Here is a 24874-nt window from a genome sequence, read left to right as displayed (position 1 = left end):
TCTTTTTTCTCATTTCCAAAATGTGATCCTGCTCTAGACAGAGTTTCTTTTCCAGTAGCACATGGAATGGTGATACCATAACTGGTTGTGGTAGATGGTGGTGTTCCCCAGCCACATCCCTTTTTCCCGTCCTCCAGCTGCTATGAGTCTGGCTGCTAATGGTTCACAGCTGTGCCCTTCTCCGGAGAGCTTTCTTTGGCCAATGGGAGCTGTCTCACCTGAAAAGGCCTGGGAGGTTACACCCTCTCCCTCGGGTGGCCTGCAGCCACGGACTGACTGATACGGAGGTAAAAGGGCCGGCCAGCCCCCTTCCCCTCAAGGAAGGGTAACCACCTGGTGCTTTTCTTGTGGTGTGTTCCCTGTGAAGTCAGACTAAGTAGATTCTGAAGCCAAGTCTTTGTCTTCTCCCCCTGCCCTATCCTGTTCCCCTCACTCCTTCATGAATTTTCCACTGTACTCTCTCAATAAATCACTTATGCAAGAATCCTTAACTCAGGCTCTGCTTCTAGAGAACTCAGCCTAAGCACTCGTATTTTCCTACACACACTTGTACATAGACAGACACACACTCATACCCTGGAAGTTCCTCTAGTTCTAAGGGGTCTAAGTCATCTCCAGCTCTGCTCTCCCCATGACAGATTTTCTCCACTGATCCTGCACTGCTGTCAGGACATAGGCTTCCATGCATCACCAGCTCTGTGGCACAAATTGGAAGTAATCTTTCTAGGTTCAAAAAGGCCTCCAAAGTGATTATTTAATGGGTAGAGTTTCTGTTTGTGGCAATGAAATTTTTGAAAATAGATAGCTGTGATGAACTCTGGGGCACATGTATCTTTTTGAATTAGTGTTTTCGTTTTTTTCCAGATATATACCCAGGAGTAGAATTGTTGGATCCTATGGTACTTCTATTTTTAGTTTTTTGAGAAACCTGCATACTGTTTTCCACAGTGGCTGCGCCAATTTACATTCCCACCAACAGTGTACCAGGGGGCCCTTTTCTCCACATCCTTACCAACATTTTTAATTGTGGACTTTTTAATGATAGAAATTCTGACAGATGTGAGGTGGTATCTCATTGTTGTTTGATTTGCATTTCTCTAATAATTAGCAATGTTGAACATCTTTTCATGTGCCTGTTAGCCATCTGTATGCCTTCTTTAGAAAAATGTCTGTTCAGGTCTTCTGCCCACTTTTTTATTGGGTTGTTTGGTTTTTTGATATTGAGTTGTATGAGCTGTCTGTATTTTTTTTTCAAATCTTTTTTTTATTGAAGTATAGTTGATTTACAATGTTGTGTTAATTTCTGCTGTACAGTAAAGTGATTCAGTTATACATATATATATATATATATACATTCTTTTTTTATATTCTTTTCCATTATGGTTTATCACAGAATATTGAATATAGTTCCCTGTGCTATATAGTAAGATCTTGTTGTTTATGCATTCAATATATAATAGTTTGCATCTGCTAATCCCAAACTCCCAATCCATCCCTCCCCCACCCCCTCTCCCCCTTGGCAACCACAAGTCTGCTCTCTATGTCTGTGAGTCTGTTTCCGTTTTATAGATAGGTTCATTTGTGTCATATTTTAGATTCTGCATATAAGTGATATTATATGGTATTTGTCTTTCTCTTTCTGACTTACTTCAATTAGTATGATAATCTGTAAGTCTATCCGTGTTGCTGCAAATGGCATTATTTCATTCTTTTTCATGGCTGAGTAGTATTTCATTGAATATATGTACCTCATCTTCTTTATCCATTCATCTGTAAATGGACATTTAGGTTGTTTCCATGTCTTGGCTATTGTGAATGGTGCTGCTATGAACATAGGGGTGCATGTATCTTTTTGAATTATAGTTTTGTCCAGATATATGCCCAGGAGTGGGATTGCTGGGTCATATGGCAACTCTAGTTTTTTGAGGAACCTCCATACTGTTTTCCATAGTGGCTGTACCAACTTACATCCTCACCAACAGTGTAGGAGGGTTCCCTTTTCTCCACAGCCTCTCCAGCATTTGTTATTTGTAGCTGTCTGTATATTTTGGATATTAACCCCTTGTCAGTCACATCATTTGCAAATATTTTTCTCCAGTTTGGTAGGTTGTCTTTTCATTTTGTTGATGGTTTCCTTTGCTATGCAAAAGCTTTGAAGTTTAATTAGGTCCTATTTTATTTACAATAGCATGGAAGAAACCCAAGTACCCATCAACAGATGATTAGATTAAGATGTGCCATACACATCAGTGTAAAGAAACTATACTCCAATAAAAAAAAAAAGAAGATGTGGCATATATGAAATGAAATATAACTCAGCCATAAAAAAGAATGAAATTCTGCCACTTGCAGCAACATGAATGGACCTAGGGAATATTATGTTTAGTGAAATAAGTCAGACAGAGAAAGACAAATGGTTTATGATATCACTTGTATGTGGAATCTTAAAAAAATGCAAATGAATGTATATGCAAAACAGAAACAGACCTACAGATATAGAAAACAAACTTGTGGTTACCAAAAGGGAGGGGGAAGGGAGGAGGGACAAATTAGGGGTATGAGATTAATAGATCAATCTATTTTATACAAACTACTATGTGTAAAATAGATAAACAACAAGGACATACTGTATAGCACAGGGAATTATAGCCATTATCTTGTAATAACCTATAATGGAGTATAATCTGCAAAAATGCTAAATCACTATGCTATACACCTGAAACTAATATAATCTTGTAAATTAACTAAACTTCAATTAAAAAAAGAAATTTTTTTAAAACTCAAAAATGAACAACAGCAACAACAACAAAAAATGTGCAGGAAATGTAAAATACACACTGGATCCCAAAGATGTGAACAGAAGCAAGCAGTGCAAAATATCTCAGTAATAAATTTTATACTGACCAAAAAAAAAAAAAAAAAAAGGAAAGAAAGAAAAGATAGTTGTGATGATTGCACAACATGGTGAATTACTTAATGCCACTGAATTAATTGTACACTTGAATGTGACTAAAATGGCAAATTTGTTATACATCTTTTACCACAATAAAAATTGTTTTTGAAAAAAAGGCCTTTGGACATCATGTACTCACATTCCAAGGTAGGAGAAAGGGCTTAAGGGAAAGTCTTATAGATAGATATGTACGTATATGCATTTACCTTGAAGTGATGCAAAGTACACATTTACATCAATTCTTTGGAATTCTTTGACAATCTAAAAATTTAAAAAGGAGAATTTGTAACAATGAGTAACTTTATCTGCCCATAATTCAGTAGCATTCAATTACTTGCTCGGGAGAAACTTCCAACACTTTCGTGGTGAATCAGGAGTTTGAAGAAAGTTCATTATTGGAAATTGGAAAACCATAGAGGTTTTCAACATACAGTGATGATGCTTAGGATGAAAAGACCATATCTCAAGAGGTGGCAACATCCAGCGCTCAACAGCACTGGATAGCACAGAAGTGCTCCATAAATATTTGTGGAACGAGAGAAAGAAAGGAGTACAGGAGGCTTCCTAATGCAGCCTCTGCTGGTTGGAAAGAAGAGTATGAGTTTATATCTTTGAGTGGAAGCGATATGGGTGTGGATTTGTGGCCACCAGATGCCAAATGTAAAAACTGACCTCTGTATTTTGACTGTAGCAGTGTCAATACTCTGATTGTGATTTTGTACTATAGTTTTGCAAGATGTTAGCACTCAAAGAAACTCGGTAAGGGATACAGAGGATCTCTCTGTATTATTCTTACAACTTCATGGGGATCTACAGTTATCTCAAAATGAAAAGTTTAAAGGAATCAAGACACAAGACCTATGGACAATAATAAAACAGAACTTGAAGTTTCTGGGGAAAAAAGATCAAGACCTCTATGCAAGTATAAAGTTTGGAGTTTTCACAATTGTCCTTATAGCATTTGAAAGCAACTATTTGTTAGGTGCAGAAAATATTCTGGCATTAAATATCTTGACTTTTCCTCAAAGTAATTCATTAAACCCTTTGGTCAACACAATCTACGGTGGATCTGAGCCAATGCCTAGAGTGAAATGCACAAAGAACAACAAGAGTGTGTTCTCAAATGAGCTAATAACCAGGTCTGCTAAGAGACCTGGAATAGAACCTATCAGCATATTCTCGCACTCTTGTCAATCACTCTTCTACCTGACCTGCCTAGTACCTGCACCCTGGAATCATTTCCTCCCCTTGCAGAGGTACCAAGAAGCCCCAGCTAAGCTAAACCGCAGTTGAGGGTAGTTTGATATTATTATACCTGATTGTTACTCCCTTGAACCTGCCTACTTTTCTGTCCAATCCTCTTGATACCTACCTTCCTGAAGCTTCACCTAAACTTGACACTCCCAGTCAAGTTGACATCCAGTTAGTCTGCTTTGGAGGACTTAATGCAATTGTTATTTAAAAGATTACTTAACATTTGCCTTGCCCCTTAGACTGCGTAGTCCCATGAGGGTAGGGACTATGGCGATTTCACAATTAGTTTCTTGTGCTTGGCCAAGTGGTTGGCACACGTATGGCACTGCACATCTATGTGTTAGAAGAATCACTGAAGTTGAGCTTGCATACCTGGTTTCTGATAGGAATGTTTCTGTCCTGCATGCTCCTCAACTCTTTGACTTCCTAGATGCCTGACCTGCTTCCTGCTGATCTAACCTTGATAATCCCTGGCTTTTCCAGTCCTACCATGTTTCTCATTCTGCTGCTCTTCGCATAACAAATAAAAACATAATACTGAACACAAGATTTTGCCCATTTTTCTTTCTTTTCATATTCCATGTCGTATATATTCTCAGAAAAATAAAACATAATAAATGTTAATATTTGCTGATGTGTGACTATGTGCCAGACACTCTTCACTTTTCTCATTTAACCCTCATCACAACTCTATGAAGTAGGTACCATCATTATCCCCACATTACAGATGGAGAAATTGAGGTACAGACAGATTAAGCAACTTGCCCAAAGTCACACCACTAGTAAGTGGTAGAGCCAGGATTCAACCCCAGGCAGTCCAGCTCTGCAGCCTGTGCTTTAAAGTAATACACTCTATTGCAAAAGCATTCCCCTAGAAAAATTACAGAGCCCATGCAATCAATCACCCTTTTGCAAGACCAGGAAACCCATATCATTTTACTATTGCCAAAGCTCCAAATATGTAATTCGAAACGCCGGAACCTTACCACACGCAATGATCTCACTCCAACAACATCCAGGAAAGAGACAGCTCCACAGTCAAGCACGAGGCTATGGATCGGCACTTTAGGAACATTCACTTTGATTGGAAGCTCAGCGTTCCAATCCACTTGAATCTCTATTTCCTTGGTTGGAATATCAAATTCTTCTGGATTTTCGATGTCTTCATCAGGCTCAAAAGCATTATTCGATGAACCAGCATCACTTATAATGCCATTCTAAAACAAAGAAAACACTGCCAGCTCAATTACTAATGATTTGGGATATCTTTCAACAATTAATTTAAAATGACTTAAAAGTTCTACAAACTGCTTCTTGGTAAGAAAAATATCAAGAGGATGAACTCTTAGGGAATAAGGTTTACCTCAGCCCAAATTCTGATGTTCTCTAGGAAGAAAAATGGAAGAGCAGTGGAGAGAGGAAATGTTTGATTTCTGGAAGATTGTAGAACTTAGCCAAGAGATACATTGACAAGAGAGTTTGAATAAAAGGTAACTACTGTAGCTCTAAAAGTTTATGAACTTACGACTGCCTTCTGTTGTGAGTAATTGTCTGGCATTGAATTAGCACTTTATTTGTTCCTTTCAGTAAAAATAAGGTTTATTTCATGATAGGAAAAAAAAAAATCTCACCCTTTGTTTCCAAGGAGCCCTGCTGATTTCATTTTATTCTCTCCCCTTCCCTCTTGCCTAAAAGAACAACTCAGCTGTTCTCCATCATACATATGTCATCTGCTTGTACACATCTGGGTACCAAAGAGGGTATATTTAATTGTAGACAGTCTAACTGCTTTTATTTCATCTGAGAAACGAGAGAATTTCAGAGGGGAAAGAATGATGTTGCCTCACCTTTGTTGCTCTTAATTGCCCTTTTTTGATGAGTTTCTGTATTTTCCTCAGTGCTTTCAACCTCTTATTATACACTCTAATGGCATCAAATCCAACCTTTGGAAAAAAAATGTCAAGTTAGTTAAAACGTCTGGTTCCTAATGCTCATTAATGGCAATTTTTATCTGGAAAGGCTATTTCTCAAGTGGTATTATTCGCTGATATATCCTGCCAGAAAAGAAATTCTGAGGTCCGATGGAGGTCTCCACTACCGGGCCACCCTAACCCACCCACCCAGAGACTCAGGGAAGGCAGTAGCATATTGAAGACTCCAAGACAATAAAAAAAATAAAAAAAAACAGCAAAAAATAACCTTTTTAGCTTTAAGTCTGTGTTTTCCAAATTTGCTTGACATGACAAAGCCCTTGTTGCAAAGTCTATGAACATTCCTTTGAACTTCAGGAAAACACTGATCTAGAGGCAAACTCCAACTTCGAAGCATAGCATGGAATTCAAGACCAGAATTTCCTGCTTATCTATTCCACTTATACTTTTTACCCTTTATTCCAACTGCCCCCTCCCCCACCCCCTGCCCAATACACATTCCCACATTTTCCTCTCAGCTCATATAGTTCCCAAACACCTGCCATAATCTCCTTCCTTCTGCCCAACCACCACGCAAAGCCTGATCAGTCCACCTAACTCGGATCACTCCCTTCCGTGAAATCTTAACACTTACTGTCTATACTACTTACTTGGAACTTACTCAAAGTCTGCCTGGAGACATCTCTAGTGGTTTTGTCCAGCATAGTTATTGCTACCTGAATTTTAACATACGTGTTATTATTGTTTGTTCCTATTCCCAAATAGATTGAAAGTTATTTGAGGGCAAGGATGTTATAATTCTTAATGCCCTGTACAAAGGGAACAGGGTATAGGACCTTATGCCCACGTTTGAGCCCCTTAAATACCTGTAGAGTGAATGAAGTCTCAAAGGAAGTTAGAAACTAGATTTCTAGGGACAAAATACTTACTGTGGACTTGATACATTTTTTTAAACCATCAACATTGCCGTAAAAAATAGGACTAGAAAATCTCAGAATCTTCACTCCTTCAGGTTCTTCAATCTAGCATTAAAAAAAAAATTTTTTTTTCTGAGGTTAAATCATTTCATGCCTTAAATACTCAGTTAAGTTTTTGGCTATTCAGCTAGGAGCTGAGTGACAATTGCTCAGAGAAGCTGGGCAGCAGTCCTCAACTTTCCTCTAACAGGAGTTTGTTCTTTTTCTAGTTCCTTTGGGTGTAAAGTTAGATTGTTTATTTGAGATTTTTCTTGTTTCCTGTGGTAGGCCTGAATTGCTATGAACTTCCCTCTTAGAACTTCTTTTGCTGCATCCCATAGATTTTGGAATGTTGTATTTCCGTTTTCACTTGTCTTAAGGAAATTTTTTATTTCCCCTTTGATTTCTTCATTGACCCATTGTTTGTTCATAGCATGTTGTTTAATCTCTATGTATTTGTCATTTTTTTCAGTTTTCTTCTTGTAACTGATTTCTAGTTTAACATCATAGTGGTCAGAAAAGATGTTTAATATGATTTCAATGTTCTTAAATGGGTTGGACTTGCTTTGTGACCTAGCCTAATATATTATCTATCCTGGAGAATGTTTCATGTGCACTTGGGAAGAACGTGTATTCTGCTGCTTTTGGATGGAATTTTTATACTTTAATTTTAAAGAAATCCCTTTAACATTTTTGTAAAGCCAGTTTAGTGGTGATTAACTCCTTTAGCTTTTGCTTGTCTGGAAAACACTTTATCTCTTCTTCAATTCTGAATGACAACCTTGCCAGGTAGAGTTTTCTTGGTTGGAATTTTTGTCCTTTCAGCACTCTGAATATATTATGCAACTTCCTTCTGGCCTGCAAAGTTTCTGCTAAAAAATCAGCTGATAATCTTATGGGGGTTCCTGTATACGTAACAAGTTATTTTTCTCTTGCTGTCTTTAAGATTCTCTATCTTTAACTTTTGACATTTTATTTATAATGTCTTGATATAGATCTCTTTGGGTTCATCTTATTTAGAACTCTCTGTATTTCCTGGACCTGAATGTTTCCTTCCCCAGGTTAGGGACATTTTCAGCCATTATTTCTTCAAACAGTTTCTCTGCCCCTTTCTGTCTCTCTCTTTTCCTTCTGGGACTCCTAAATGTGAATGTTATTCTGCTTGATGTTGTCCCATAGGTCCCTTAAGCCATCCTCACTTTTTAAAATTCTCTTTTCATTTTGCTGTTCTGCTTGGGTCAGTTCCAGTGTCCTGTCTTCTAGGTTGCTGATCCATTCTTCTGCTTCATCTAGTCTGCTGTTGAACCCCTCTAGTGTATGTTTCAGTTCAGTTAGTGTATTCTTCAGCTCTTGGCTTCTGTTAGGTACTTTCTTATTATATTTTCTCTCTCTTTGTTGAAGTTCTCACTGTGGTCATCCATTCTTCTCCAGAATTCACTGAGCACCTTTATAACCATTACTTTGAACACTTTATCAGGTATATTACTTATCTCTGTTTCATTAAAGTCTCTTTCTGCAATTTTGTCTTGTACTTTCATTTGGAACATATTCCTCTGTTTCTTCCTCATTTTGCTTGATTTTCTGTGTTTGTTTCTATGTGTTAGGCAAAATGGCTACCTATTCTAGTCTTCTAGTCTTGAAGGAGTGGCGTATATAGGAGATGAACCTTATATTTCAACCTTGCCCTAGCTCTTGGGTGTCTCTCAAACCTTTGTGCTTGTCTAATTAGCCTGGCTTTTTTTTTCTTTTTTTAAAATTTTTATTTATTTATTTATTTATTTTTTGGCTGCGTTGGGTCTTTGTTGCTGCGCATGGGCTTTCTCTAGTTGCGGCAAGTGGGGGCTATCTTCATTGTGGTGCACAGGGTTCTCATTGCGGTGGCTTCTCTTGTTGCGAAGCACGGGCTCTAGGCGCGTGGGCTTCAGTAGTTGCGGCACGTGGGCTCAGTAGTTGTGGCTTGCGGGCTCAGTAGTTGTGGCTCATGGGCTCTAAAGCGCAGGCTCAGTAGTTGTGGCACACAGGCTTAGTTGCTCCATGGCATCTGGGATCTTCCCGGACCAGGGCTTGAACCCATGTCCCCTGCATTGGCAAGCGCATTCTTAACTACTGCGTCACCAGGGAAGTCCCTAGCCTGGTTTATTTTTGATAGGCCCCAGTTGTTGATGGTGTGCCAAGACCTGTCAGTGTTCCAAGGGGAGGGATCTCATTCAGCATCTAGTTTCAGACTGATTGGAAGCCAGATCCTCAGGCAGCAGCTTTTAAAGTATGAAAATATATACAGTCTTGTGGAACCACAATTACTGACCTCAGGAGACATGGAGGTGTCTCCTGGGTGATGGTTGCAAAAATCGGAGCTTCAGATGAACTCCTTTCTGGGAGGTACCACAAGCTGTGGCGAGGCCAAGGGAGGGTCTGAGAATGACGTCTCCCTGCCTACACTGCCTGAGAGCATTTCTGTAGCCTCTATATGTGTGGCAAACCTGAAGGCTGTCACTCAGGTTAAAGCTCTGGGGTAAATAAATGGGCCTTTTTCACAGGTGGACTGGGGTATGTTTTGTCTGCAATCTCTGTAGTACCCTGGGTGTGGTAGCCTGCCCAGAGCTATCTTTCCAACTGTTACAGTCCTGTGGGGCCCAGGCATGCAAGGCCCTCGGGCCGCCAGGGCCAGGCAACCAAGGGGTGTTCCTTGTGTGGACTGTGCTCACCTACCAGCTTTAGCATGGCTACAGGAGAGTGCTGAGGGTGGGCCATGCTGCAGCTTTAGAGATGCAAGAGAAGAGTGCTGGGAGCAGAGCAGACCTGTGGCTTTATTGAGGTTGTGCCTGGGTGCACCCGCCTACACTAGCAAGGTACAGGGAGAGCGCAAAAATGGCACTTGCCAGTGCCTCCATCCCTGAAGCAAGTCCCAAGTGGTCCTTGCCCCTCTGGCAGATGCTTTAAGATTAGCAAATGAATCTCCTTCACATATAGTCCAGGGACTTTCAAACTGCTGCCTTCGTGCTGGGTCCCAGGATGAGTGAGCCCACATGTGAGCCCCTCCAAAGGAGTATCTCACATTCCCACAGTCCCCTCGGGGCCCCTGAATGTAAGCCGTATTGGTTTCCAAAACCAGACATTTTGGGGGCCTCGACGCTTTGGTGCAGGTCCCAAGGGATGTGGGGTACAAACCCCTTGCTCCTCAGGGAGTAGCTCCAAACTTAGGACATTCCTCCCTATTGTGGGACGCGGAGCCAGGGGTGGGTTTTGGCGAGACTGCATCCCTGCCTCTCCTACTTGTTTCGATGTGGCCCTTTTATCCCTTGTTGTGGAGGAGCTGTTCAGCTAGTTATCAGTTCTTTTTCAGAGAGAATTATTCCTTATGTAGCTGTAGATTTGGTGTGTCCATAGGAGGAGGTGAGTTCAGAATCTTCCTGTTCCAGAATCCATCTTGGACCGCCCCCTTGAATTTTCTTTCTTTCTCTGCTTTTTCATGTTTGTTCCTTCTGGTGGTCACTAAGCACTCTTATTTGCAGGGAACATAAGCCCATCCGTGGAATGTTTATTTTCTTCGTTTTTTATTTTCTGTATTATATATTATTTCTTCCAATTCCAAGGATAGAGAAAAATGTCAAATAAGGTTCTTTATGACAGAGAACATGAACGTCTCTTCTTAGAATTGAATGAAGAAAATCTTACAGGGATTTCAGACAGTGTCATAGAGGATAAGGATAACATAGCAGAGAAATAGAAATTTTTTTCCTCTTGCTGCTTAAAAAATTGCTGTTAACATCTTGGCTTTCAGCAGTGTTACTGTAGTGTTTCTAGGTGTGGATTTTTGTGTGTACATTAATTGGGTTCAGTGGGCATTTTGGATTTGTACATTGTGGTTTTCCTCAAATTTGGGAAAGTTTTGATAATTATTCAATATTTTGTCTGTTTTTTTTTCTCTTCTTCTCTTTTGGGAATGTTGTTACAACATATGTTTTATTTTGTCCTAGATGTCTCTGAGGCGCTGTCTTTTTTTTTTTTTAGTTATAATTGACATATTAGTTTCAGGTGTACAACCTGATATTTGTATACGTTGCAAAATGATCACCACAATAAGTCTAGTTAACATCTGTCACCATACATAGTTACAAAATTTTTTGTGTGATGAGAACTTTTAAGATCTACTCTCTTAGGAACTTTCAAATATGCAATACAGTATTATTAACTATGGTCTTCACACTGTACATTACATTCCCATGACTTATTTATTTTATAACTGGAAGTTTGTGTCTTTTGACACCCTTCACTCAGAGGAATAGAATTTTGGTTCAACTTCTGGAAATAACTGAATTGCCTATTTTTAAAAAAATTCCCTGTACAATGGTTTGACATTAAAATGACATTTTAACTAGCATGGACAAAATTCACATAAGCCTAGGATATCAGAGGGCACACTGGATCGAACGTTTTCCTGACACCCCCCAGTGGACTTCTGGACTTTCCCAACAGAAGTAGCCTCCCTTTTTGGCTACCTTATCCCTAACATACTGAAAGAGAAACATGCAACCCCTGAAAATCCAGCTTAGCAAACCCAAGTCCAGCCAATGTCTCACAAAGGCACTTACGTTTTTATAATTCTTGGTGCTTTTGTAGATGTCTGTGCTAGGGATACTTCCAAGGCTGTTCCATGAGGGACTGAAAGAAGAAAAATTAAGGTCAGGATTTTTTGGAACAGGCATATTTTGGAATAAAAAGTTAGAAGAAATTACAGATACTAAAGAGCCCATAATTTGGGTGTTTTTGGACTCTGTCTCTATCGCAGATGACATTTTCCGGTAGCTAACTCTGAAGGGAACAGCCGGTGTTTGTGTAGGATTCGGGGAGAAGAAGGAAGTGTGCCTCATTTCTGATGCCTGCAAGAAGTAATGAGCACCATACTTTCATATGTGTAAGACTTTATAGGATAAGCAAAGAGCTTTCACACATGTTAAATCTTATTTGAGCCCTACCATAACCCTGAAAGATCAGCAGTATTATCCTCATTTTTACTGGTGAGTCAACTGTTTAGAGAAGTTCAAAAAGGCCCTGGAGGGAAGAGGAGCGCAGCCTCTATCTTTAACCCATGGGTCTTCATTGCCTGGCACGGTGCCTAGAACTTACTTGTGAGTTATAGCAACTTTCTGATGAAGTATGGGGAGTCTGCCCTGATCAAATTAGTCTCATTTCATAGAAATAGGAGCCTGGGAGGACCAGACATAAGTCCTTCCCATCCACCAGACTGTTGATTTCCTGTTTTCTGATGCGACCACATAAATTCCATGATTCTTCAAGTGTGACTAGGGACATATGCTAAATACAATTCCTGAAGAAAGAGTGTCTGTTTAGGGTACACTCAGCAATGTGCTCTCTGGATCAGCCTTACAATTACTGGAAATTAAATACCGTGGAGGATACTGCTTTTTGTTGGCTCAAAGCCTCGTTACCAAATCTGCAGCTAAACGGTGCCACCGATTTTCCTCAGCTTACTGTGCAGTGCCGATTTTTAACTTAAAGCTTAGAAACTGTAGAGTCTTTCTCTGCAAAACCCTTCTCCCCCAGTCACACTCACACAAGTGAAAGTAAACACGGAGGCATCAGGGCACAAAACTCTCTTCCAAGGAGAGTTTCTGAGGTGTTTCCCAGTAGCACACTGGGTACTTTGGACGCTTGTGAACTCTTTCGGGCCCTTGGGCAACCATTTAAGGGTGCTGAGGCAGTAAACACAAGCGTTTGGGTAGTCTCCAACATGCCAGGGGAGGGAAGAAGGGAGGGAAGGATAACTGGTTGGTGGAACGGGAAAGGTGGACTTATGCTAAGTTGAAGACACCCGTGTTGAGGTTTCCCCAGGTTTCGTATTCCTTCATGGCCCAAGCGCAGGCAAAAAATGGACCAGAAGTCTGGGAAGATAACAGAAGTTTTGAGGAAGGAGAGAAGCACGCTTCTTCTCTCTGTTCAGACAATTCCATAGACCCAGAAGGGCACCTACCAAAGACCTCTCAAGGGTCAAAAGAAGGGAATGCCCTGGCGGTCCAGTGGTTAGGACTCCGCAGTCTCACTGCCGAGAGCCTGTGTATCCCCAGTTGGGGAACTAAGATCCTGCCAACCTCGCGGCCAAAAAAAAGATTTTTTTTAATAAAAAAGTTTTTTAAAAGTCGAAACAAAACAAATGAAAAAACATACACCTTTAGGCTGCCTCACAGATTGTTTTCCATTACTTTGAACTGTGTCTTTGCTGCTTTCACTCTGCAGATGACCTAATTATGTCTACTTCGCGTAATTGGTATGGCTTATTGGGTACATACCTTATTTGGCAGATTTGAATGAATTTTGGCTACAGTCAACTGTTTTAAAGTCTCCTGTTCTGGGTTGTTACATAACTTCTGGGTTACTAGCTTCAAAAGAAAATGAGCTATAATATATTTAGCAGCTGTCTGGGCCCGAGGCTTGGGCCCAGTGCCTCTCAGACATCATCTCATTTTAAAAAGAAATGACGCAGCAACTTCAGTCTTTTGCTGAATCATGTATCTTTTAGTCTTACCATGACTTGGAGGAGAGCATAGCAGTAGAGCATGTGAATAAGTGCATAGATTTTGGGGTGAGATACATCTGGGTTCAAATCCTGTCTCTGCCACTGACGAGCTGATCTTGGGGAAGGTTCTTAACCTTTCTGAGCTTCAGTTATCTTACTAGAATGAGGAGAGTAAAACCTATTCACAGGATTTTTTTGAAGACTAAATATGATAATGTGTGTAAAGCACCATACGCTTAATTTGTAGAAGCACTCAATATGTAGTAACTATTATGAAAGGGAGTGCTTTTATTGTATTTATCACAATAAAGAAATATAAGAAATCTCAGGGTGTGTTGTCCTGTTTATAGATAACCTGGATCTTATATTACTCACAATTGAACTCTCAGGACCACAGTCAGAAATCCAAATATAAGGCCAGCTAGTAAACCGAGGTCCAGCCCCAGAATGATGGATGCTACGCACGTAAACACCCAGATAACCTAGGAAAACATGGAAATGAAAGGAATTATGTTAATTCATCAGGTACCATCAGGTGAGCAATTACCTGTAAAAATAATAAGATCAATTGTCCACGAACAAATTACAGCTTTGTAAAATATTCTGACTTCATTGCATATTTTAAGTGGAAGTGGAAATTGCCCTTTCCAGTAAAGGCCAGCTGTTCCATTTAAATATTCTTAAATTTAATTTTTTAATAGGTAATATACTGACATGGTTCAAAATAAAATTAGTATTAAAAAGGTGTGCAGTGGGACTTCCTGGCAGTCCAGTGGTTAAGACTCTGCGCTTCCACTGCAGGGGCCACGGGTTTGATCCCTGGTCGGGGAACTAAGATCTGGCATGCTGCACGGCACGGCCGGAAAAAAAAGTGTGCAGTGAAAAATCTTGGTTGCAACTCTCTCCTTTCTCCATCCATTCCCAACCACTCTCCTTTCTTGTGTCCTCGTTTATTTCTCTGTGTGTGTGTGTGTGTGTGTGTGTGTACACACATGTGCACACTTTTCTCCAGCATTTCTTTTGGCAAATACAAGCAAATATGACTACAAAGCATATATTATTTTCCCTTCTTTTAGTGTGTTATACACACTCTTCCATTTTGCACTGGTCTCTTTTTTACTTCACAATTTGTCTTGGAGATCTTTCCATATAGATATATAGGGAGTTTTCCCATTCTTTTTATCTGTTCTGGTTTAAATTAGGGCAGAACTCTGAAGGGTTTAGCTTCTTTTTTTTTTTTTTTTCTAACAATCCCTCAGAAGACTTGTAAAGTTTACTTTAATCAAAATTATAATCAACGTGGGGTTTCGTATTTTGTTTTTGCTTTTTTTGTTTTGTTTGTCTTTCTAAATTAGAGGGTTTTTTAAAAAAATTGTTGTTTGTTTTTTGGCTTTAGAAGGCCAAGGGCATACGAAGGAGCTCATATGGGATTCTTGCCGGATATTGATCTTCCCAGAGATACAGGACCTTCACAAATCACAGCTCATGTGGAAGACTTCCCAGCTTTGGCTTATCCACAAAATTCTAATTTCTGCTCTGGTTCCCAAAATGCAAGTAAGACGTAGGAGATAAGGGGATGTAATAATATGGCAAGAAGCATATAAGAAGCAACTCTTATTTCAGAGAAAAATGGATGGTAAGTGACTTACAGCATCAGTCTTATTCTGCCTCCACAGACGAGGAATGTCACACACCTGCATAAACATCCCCTTCAGGTTGGCGATTACAACAGCTGCCAAGACCGACTGCCAAGAGAGACAGGGAAGGCTGAGTTATTCAGGGGAATGGTTTTCCATGTGATGACTTCTAAATCCCCTGTTATTTCTCCAGTGGCAGAGCAGTGAAGGGGAAGTGTGTAATCGGTGTGGCGAGAAGCAGGGTTATACCTTCTGCAAGGGTTCCAAAAACTTCCCCAGGGCAACGATGGCGATCATCACAATCCCAGCCGAGATGATGCCGGCAACCTGAAAGACATACGTGTCCCATAACCAGGGTCCGTCCTGCCCCCTCTGGACGTGTGCTTGCTGGACACATGCGTGCAAGAGCCTGTTCATGGGCACACGTGACACTTCCCAACTTCCCCCCTTCTGCTCAATACTGTTGAGACAAGTGAGAATTATTTGCTAAAACCATACATTTAGTAGCTATGGCGGAGAAATTAAAGAAAATGTGGACCCTGAGTCTGCTAGAGTAAAGCCTGGATTGCACTTGAATACATTGCAGACCTATACTTTTGGTGTCAATTCAAGAGGCCAAACTTCTAGTCATTTGCCATTCGAGGAAACAGGGCCCATCCCCCTTCCCGGACAACAGATCCTTGTAACGTTCTTGGGAAATAAATTCTCATAGCACAAAACTGATTCTGCTGCATTATGGAGTCAGCAACCTGATAACAATTCAGATAACACTTTGTATACGTGGTTGCCATGATAATCTCAGAGAAAATAAATTTACCAGTCTTTCTGCAGATTCAGAATGCCACACGAGCCTGCTGAGAGGTGGGACCATGTCTCCCGCATCCTCCCACAGCTGCACGGATGCAGGCTCAGAGCTTTGCCCCACAAGCAGCCCGAGTTAGGGTGGGCAGTAGCAGGAGTCAAGGAAGCTTCAGAAACTTTACCTTCGCTGGCAAAAAAGCTCTCCTAAGATCCGTAACTAGTTAGGAGAGAGGCTGAGGGGGTGGGGACTACTCTCTGTTGTGATTAGATGACCAATGGGTTCTCTGCTGAGACAGCTGGGGCCTGGCCGAGGTGAGGCCTAGTAGCTCTGAAACAAAGGAGAGAAGGAGACAGGGAGCCAGAAGCAAAGCGACCAGAGAGGAAGCAGCAGAGAAGGTTGCCCTGGGCCCAAGTACTGCCCTAGTGCAAGATGTTTGCCTTCAAGGAGACACATAAAGCCAATAGAAATTAAAAGTCTGAAAACTTAAGGAAATTTCATATCCACGCTCATTCACTCCAGCTGGCAAATTGCTCAGTCATGTTCAGAGGATACGTAGGCCAGACTGAGGCGATATTATGTATATGACTCACTGAAAAGTCTGCTCTGTCCAGCCAGATCCCCTTTTCTAGGCAATTTGTTATCTCCCAGCACCACACCTCCGGGTTCCCAGTACCTTGGTGAGCTTTCCCCTCTCCTACCTAAGCAGAGAAGCTGGTATCCTTCCTCCCTCCTTCCCTCCTTTCCTTCCTTCCTTTCTTCTACGCAATTACTTAACCAACATTCATTGTCTATCATGAGGCACTTGCATCTCACTGTGGATGTAGGGCTCTGTGGATTGGTGAGAGGGATGGAGATTTGGGGACAGGGACCACAGCCGGCTGCCCAACTCATGCCAGGAGGGTGGCCACCTACTCACTGAGGATAGGAAATCATTAGCCTCCAATTATGGGGACCAAGACTAATTTTGGTTACTATTTTAAAATCTGTGAGGGAACCCATTACTTGTACTTAATTTATAAAGGAAAATTACTTATTTTGCAGGAAATGCTGTAGATTTCATATCTATGAGCAGATTCAGTTACTAGAAAATTAATTCTTCTCTTAAGTGAGAGGGTAACCAGAGCTAGGGAATAGTTTGTCATCATAATTACTTTTTCATGAATCAGTAGGAGTCAGATGGGGGTGAGAGAAAGCACAGGTTGCAATGTTGAGCTCTTCTACAATCTGTAGATGTGTTGAAAACAGTTGATGTCCACTAACACTTATGATTCTGTTCATTCATTCAGCAAATACATGCCGGGTGCTTCTTATGTGTCAAGTACAACGTATGTATCATAGGTACTAAGGCACTATTCTTACTTTGAGAAGTTAATGACCGGAACCATCAACATTTACAAGTGAGTGCCAGGATTTTATAAACATTTTCTTATTTAATCCTCACAACATCCCTATGAGGCGGATACGATTATTATCCCCATTGCATAGATGCAGAAACTGAGGCTCCAACATGAAAAAAAAACATGAGAAGCCACACAACAGGAGAAGACCTGCCAGTTCAGCTGGTCACAAGTCCCTGGATTTCAGTCCAGACACTTAGACTTTTAATCCCAGAACTTAGTATACATTTCAGTAATTAAATATCAAGCTATTTCTCTGCTTGTTTCATTCTTCAGTACTGAAATCCTGGCATCCTTCATTCCTAAATATAATACACGCCAGTGTGTTGCAGGGGGTATTAGCTTACCAGAACACCATTATCCCCAAACCCTCTGCCAAGGAATCACTTTACATGGGCATTCTTAGGACGGGAGGGGAGGATGGACGGGACTGTGCCCATTTCAGCCTGGAAGTAACAGCAGAGAATGGACATCAGCACTTGGGGTTCTGCCTGCACCCACTTACAGCCATGTGCCCTGGAGAGCTTGTCAGGGCCCCATCTCCAGTGGAAGCAGCAGAAAATTTCACTGCTGACAGCTACCCCCTGAACCACAGGTACAACTCTGGCAATCACCTCCAACCTCTTCCCCTTGACCACAGATCTCTGGTTATGCTTCCTGTTTGAGGCTGTATTGTTTTTTTTTTTGAGGCTGTATTGTTTTATTTGCTCTCACAAAGCTGGAAATGTTTGCAGAAAAAAGCAAAGAAAACTCAATTTTAAACAGAAAAATTCTGAAAATTTAGACTAAATTTTTGTTGAATGGGAGCCAAGAAATTGGAAGAGGCCAGTTCTTCTGACCCTGTCACCAAGATCCTTTATAAATGGTAAAGGAGCATGATGGGCACCTTGGGGACAGTTCAGGCTCCCCCTGGGCAACTTCCTTGTTGGAGTCATTCATTTTCTCAGTTTCTCTCTTTTGTACTTATTTGTAAGTGTCTCTACCTTAAAAAACCCTATTTGAAGACTCTCTCTGTGTGTGTATGTGTGTATGTGTGTGTGTGTGTGTGTGTGTGTGTGTGTGTTACCCTATTCACCTTGGATTTGTTGTTCTCCTTTATAGTCTCAATGTACTTTTTACTCTTAAATAATAGTTCTTTCTGTGTTGGGATGAGAAAACTCTTCAGGCATAACAGAAACACAATTCCTGAGCTGCCCCTCACCCCCATCTACTTGGTTTGGCCTAGCTGACTCATGTCCTGCTGGAAAGAATGGCCTGAGAACAGCTCCTGAGCTTTCTGGCCCATTGAAGGAGGAGTTTTCCAGAGATTAACTTGGATGCTGGTTTGGGGGAAGGCAACAACTTAAAAACCACATTTAAAAGGCAAGATGAAACCCACATTCAGAACTTTAGGAACAAAAGTCTTGCTCAGGAAGAAATGCCAAAATGTTACAACAAAAATATCCTTGGCTAGCAAACTTGTTCTGTGGGACCCAACGCCTCTGGACGAAGCTCCTGATCCTTGTAAAGGAAATGTAAATACACAGCTTTTCATTTTCCTGAAAATATAATAACTCACTAAGCCACAGAGTGCTCTTACTAGGCCTTCTCTATCCCCAGATAACAAACTGGTAAAAATCAGCATTCTTCATGACTGATTCCTTGTCAACTGTTATCGTCCCTGGAAAAGCAAGTAAGTGGAGCTATCTGCCAGCTGAGCACTGACACAAAATGGTTTGAGACTTGCTGCTTCAGAAAACCATAAATGTTGCTGTGGAAGAGTTTATCAGGGAGGGGATGGATCACCGTCAAGGAGATGGAGAGACCCCGGGTGGAATCAGACCAGGAAGTACAAGTTTCTCTTTTCTCAAAGGCTAATCATTCTGCTGAGTTCTTGTGCAAGCCTTTCTGAGCCACCATTCCCCTGACTCATTCTTTCCATCATTCTAGATGGATATTACGACACCGCTGTTACATACCTGTGTCTTTCCCCCAGTGCTCTCCTGGACGGCGGTGCGGGACAGGGCAGTGGTGGCCACAAAACAAGAGAAGAATCCGGAGAAGATGTTGCTGATCCCAAAGGCAATGAATTCCTAAGAGAGAGACTGGATGGCAGTGATGCTACAAATCAAATCTTTGCAAGACTCTCGTCAAGTGTTTAAGGAAGAGCATTAAGAAAGCAAACTCTCAAGCCCGCCCTGCCTGGGAGTCCCAGTTTAATTCTTACCATTAAAGGTGCTTGGGGCCCTTGGAAGACATGGGGACTTCTGGCTCCATAGAGCCTGAGAGAGGCTTCACTGCTTTCAGTTGTTTTTAAGATTGACTGATCTTTTGCTCAAATGCTTATTTCACTTCCTGGTGAGTGGCATATCTGTAACTCTCACATAAAATATTTTCTCTGTGGTTGGATATTTGCTATGAAGTGTATTATGATTAGGAGGGCTATTATTCTTATTGAGTACTAATCATTTAACTGCTGTAATTGCTATGCTGTGTTTTCAGAAACCAACCATACTTGCAGATTTGCAAGCAGTGGAAAATCAGCTCACCCGGTAAATGTATCAGATGCTACAAAAAACGTCCTGTATCTATTACAGGTATCAGATGCTACAAAAACCGTCCTGTATCTATTACAGGTATCCCCTGCTTTTCAAAAGTTCACTTTACGCCACTTGGCTTTTACGAAAGACCTATGTTAGTACCTGTTTTTGCTAACTGAAAGAAATCCCAAGGGGCTTTTCGCTTTTACAAAAAAGGGCGAAAAGCATCTGTTTTGTAGACGGCCCTTATAGAGGCAGCATGCCCCCCAAGTAGGGAGAGTGGCACCACCAAGCTCCTCCCCCGGGAACTACACTCAGCATCTCAGCATCGCGCCGCCATCGCTTTGAACTGTGTTGGTGAGCACCTGTGCTTCATCTAAATGGATTTTGTGCATCTGTTTGCAAGATGTGTCCTAAGGTAACTGCTTCTTCACTTTCCTGCCATTTCTGCTTAAGAAAGTTTTCATAGGAACGCTCTACTTTTGGGTAGCAGGGGAAACCTGTAATTGCACAATAAACCACCTCAATTTAAAGTGGTCACAACTATTATCATTGGTGTTTGTTGCACTGTTTTGCCGTATTATAGCTGTCATTAAAAAAAAAATTACCAGGCGATACTAGATTACATGAAGAATTCTTATTCCAATCTAATATGTTAAGCTTAAATGTTATTTATGACCTAACTGAATTAACTTTTTAAAAATTAGGATTACTTCAACTTACTTCTTAAAAAGTAAAGTGATGCATATACACTATTGATACTATGTGTAAAATAGACAACTAATGAGAACATGCGGTATAGCATAGGGAACTCTAGTTAATGCTCTGTGGTGACCTAAATGGGAAGGAAATCCAAAAAAGAGGGGATGTATGTATACGTATAGCTGATTCACTTTGCTGTACAGTAGAAACTAACACAAAATTGTAAAGCAACTATACTCCAATAAAAATTAATTTTAAAAAAAAGTAAAGTGATGCATACAGCACAGGGAATATAGCCAATATTTTCTAAGAACTATAAATGGAGTATAACCTCTAAAGCTTGTGAATCACTATGTTGTACACCTGAAACTTATATAATATAGTACATCAACTATACCCCAATTAAAAAAAAATTTGTTAAAAAATGTAAAACAAAAAAGAGATGTATCAAGCTAATACAACACATGGAGCTTGTTTGGATACTTAACCAGACAAATCAACTGTTTAAAAAAACTTTTTAAGATAATCTGAAAACTGACTAGATAGTTGATATTATCAAGGAATTATTGTTAATTTTTTTAGTTGCGATAATGATATTGTGGTTATACCTGAAAACTGACTGGATATTAGATAGTATTAGGGAATTACAGCTAGTTTTTTAGATATGATGATGTATCACGATTGCTTTTTACATGCTTATCTTTCAGAGACATATAATAAAATATGGATAAAGAAACAGTAAAATATATTTTAAAAATTAAGTGATACAACATGCATATTTCAAAATAATTTCAAATTAGTACACACAGGAGAGAAACCAACTCAATAAAGAGGGGTGGAAGAAACCAATCCCTTCTTTAGCAGACAACAAAAATCTTTCCCATTTATGTTTTCTTCTTATTTTCAGCCCTACAAAACCAGTTCAGCAAAAGAGTGACCATACCTGGTTCCCATCGATGGTGTAATCATACTTGATGGCGTATACTTTTCCTACAGACACTGCAATGGCATAAGCGACCACAGCGATGGAAAATGATGCAGTCAGCATCTCAGAAAACAAACTCACAGATGGAATCGCTGGAGGCAAAAACCTAGTGAGTTTTTAAATGAAAAATGCTGTGAAAATTTGACCATAGTGCTCTTCCCCCACCTCACCAAATGCTCTATCAACCCAGCCACAAGTCAGAAATGAAAGGACTTGATCCAAGAGGGCAAGAGGTACGTGAGATGCATAAGTGGTAGCACCTGCTTTTACAGGTTTCAATCAGAAGTAGGTGCTATCTCACTGGCTGATTCCTTTGTCCCCTATTTGAGAGCTTACAGATGCTGCCTTATCTACACTCTGACAAGAAAAGCCTGTCATTACCATTTTTTTTTGTAATAAATTTATTTATTTATTTTTGGCTGTGTTAGGCTTTTTTCGTTTCTGTGCGCGGGCTTTCTCCAGTTGTGGCGAGCGGGGCCACTCTTCATCGCGGTGCGCGGGCTTCTCACTGCTGTGGCCTCTCCCGTTGCGGAGCACAGGCTCCAGACGCGCAGGCTCAGTAGTTGTGCCCCACGGGCCCAGTTGCTCCGCGGCATGCAGGATCCTCCCAGACCAGGGCTCGAACCCGTGTACCCTCCATTGGCAGGCAGACTCTCAACCACTGTGCCACCAGGGAAGCCCCATTACTGATTTTTTAATACCATACAATCCCATGCTGTGCCATTTCACACATTAGTGTTTCTCCTTACACAATTTCATCTTAAAGGTCTTTGAATTTAAGATATCCTAGCCATAAAATGAGATTCACCCTGTACAAGGCAAGGTCAGGTCTGTTAAAGAGACAAAGAATGTAAGATGCTAAAAGAGCTAAGTGGAAAATCCATTCTAAGAGCCATGATATTTAAAATCTTCTTGAGTCCAAAAAAGATTAAATGTATGTAATTATCATAATGCTCCAAAGTCACAATGATTAAGACATCCCAACAGTTGTGAGATCAAACAGTTACTGTTTGACAAAACCAGAGCTACTCTACCAACTGTATAAAGAAATAAATCTACAAGTTTATAAGCCTGCAATTGTCCCCCGATATGAAAATCGGGGTGGGGGGTGGATTCCTTTCTTGTACCTATATCTTGATTACTATCCATATGGTGTAATTCCAGAGGTCCCTGGCCAAAAAACAAAAACAAAAGCCAATCTCCCTGACCTACCTCACACCTGAAGTTCCTTTAATAGGAAAATATATTTTTTTCCGCCTATAATTAGAGGGAAGTAGTAAAGTAGAAATAAGATTCTTATAGAAAACAATAGAAATCTAGAGCCAGCTAATATCTTAATATTATCCAAATTAATATCCTAATCTAATATCCTAGAAATTGTTGAATCTACCTCTCTTTTTGTTGATACCGGAACTGGGGCCCAGAAAAGTGAAATGATCTGCTCAAGGTCATTTAGTAGGTCCAGGTATGAATGTTAGATATTAGATGATTTCCTGGGTCACAAGATCTGACTGACCCGCTTAGAGCCTGCTGGTTAAGAAAAAGGTTAGTGATGGGACTTCCCTGGCAGTCCAGTTGTTAGGACTCCGGGCTTCCCATGCAGGGGTTCAATCCCTGGTCTGGGAACTAAGATCCCACATACCCTGCGGTGCGGCCAAAAAGTAAAATTTAAAAAACAAAAGACAACAACAAAAAAGGAAAAGGGTCAGTGAGAGAATGAAGGCTCCTCGTTTAGGTGAATCCTAGTGGGATACTCAGAAGCTGACCGGACTTGCAGAAATTGTATATTTGGCCAAGCAAGGGAGTAGGGAAGTAGGGCAAGTGGTCACAGTTTTGGGGACAGTGTCACTGGGCACTGAGCGATACTGACATATGGCATTGGCCCTCAATGGGACAAAAGGAAGCTGCCGGCGGCGGCCGTGCTTTTACTCCCTTATTGGGGGATTGACGTGGGGAGGGGATGAAGAGGTGGGTGGCACAGTGTTTCTCTTTGTTCCTCCTCCTTTCGTCCTACTCATCTTTCTCTCCTTTCCCTGCCCTTCTCCAATCTCTCCACAGCACCCTTTCTTTTTCAGGTTTGTTAACGTTAGTAGACTTGGTTCAGTGCTATCAAAAAGTTGCACAAGACAAATGGGATCACTGCCCTTGGGGAGGAGCTTTGAGTCCTGGGGGCCAGGCAGGTTAGGTCAGCTGACCAATCACACCAGGCAGTCTGTCAGGGGATGCAGCTTGACTAACCCAAGAGCAAGAGGCTAGAGATCCATTCTCAGCAGGAGAGCAGCCAGGAAAGCTCTGGATAGGGTCAGAAGGGATCATGGAGGGCGGGGGTCCCCAAGCCCCGGGCCACGGACCGGTACCTGTGCACGGAGCTGAGTGGCGGGCGAGCGAGTGAAGCATCATCTGCTGCTCCCCATCGCTTGTATTACCGCCTGAACCATCCCCCGCCCCACCCGACCCCCCACCCCCGTCGGTGCAAAAATTGCCTTTCATGACACCGGTCCCTGGTGCCAAAAAGGTTGGGGACCGCTGACTTAGGGCAGCAAAAATGAGTTCCCTAAATCTATTAATAGAACATGGACTTATGGGACAGGGCATTTGCTATGGACCTCCTCTAAGAGTTACACCCTAGGAAGCCTGACAGCAGGGATCTATAAAATATATTATTTATGTAGCTGTTTATAACTACTCAAATAATCTAATTGTTAGGGTGAAAACGCCATAACTCAAATAGCCACACTGCATTTTTTTATCACTAAATTTATACCAGCATTAGGATTCACTATCAAAATGTTGATCCTCTAATGTAAAGTTTCCCAAACTTACCTGAGCATTAGAATCACTTGAAGCCCGTTTGAAAAATATTAATTCCCAGGCCCCTCCTCTGGAAAGCCTGATTCCATAGGTTCGGAGTTGGAACTAGGAATCTGTGTTAATAAGGGCCTCATGTGATTCTTAAAAAAAATGAGTTTGAGAAACACCAGAAAGGATGATATGTAAGTTAAGCCCCATGTAGCCAGATGTAATTTTTCTTTTTCTTTTTTTTTTTTTGAACAGATTAGAAGAAATCATAAGATTAACCCAATGGCAAGGCAGCAGTTCCCTGTGGAATAAGCCCCGGGACTGAGCTGGCCTGAGGAGTTTCTATTAAGAGCATGAGAAACACTGTTACAGGTCCCTCAGCTGTTATTAAGGGAGGGGAAACC

General features: G+C 41.0%; 1 protein-coding gene across 1 annotated transcript in view; it reads right to left on the bottom strand.

Moving 5' to 3' along the window:
* Positions 1–24874, bottom strand: part of SLC26A4 (solute carrier family 26 member 4) — a 47364-nt gene that overhangs the window by 4729 nt on the left and 17761 nt on the right. The window contains exons 8-17 of the mRNA XM_059932883.1: positions 21630–21777; positions 19424–19537; positions 15516–15593; positions 15279–15374; positions 14005–14111; positions 11687–11756; positions 7068–7160; positions 6055–6150; positions 5194–5424; positions 3160–3214 (exon numbers count right to left, since the gene is read on the bottom strand). Of these exons, the coding sequence (XP_059788866.1) occupies positions 3160–3214; positions 5194–5424; positions 6055–6150; positions 7068–7160; positions 11687–11756; positions 14005–14111; positions 15279–15374; positions 15516–15593; positions 19424–19537; positions 21630–21777 (1088 nt within the window). The remainder of the gene's footprint in view (positions 1–3159; positions 3215–5193; positions 5425–6054; positions 6151–7067; positions 7161–11686; positions 11757–14004; positions 14112–15278; positions 15375–15515; positions 15594–19423; positions 19538–21629; positions 21778–24874) is intronic.

Source organism: Balaenoptera ricei, chromosome 9 (assembly GCF_028023285.1).
Source record: "Balaenoptera ricei isolate mBalRic1 chromosome 9, mBalRic1.hap2, whole genome shotgun sequence".
In the NCBI taxonomy this organism is placed as follows: domain Eukaryota; kingdom Metazoa; phylum Chordata; class Mammalia; order Artiodactyla; family Balaenopteridae; genus Balaenoptera; species Balaenoptera ricei.
This window is presented reverse-complemented; position numbering and strand designations above follow the sequence as displayed.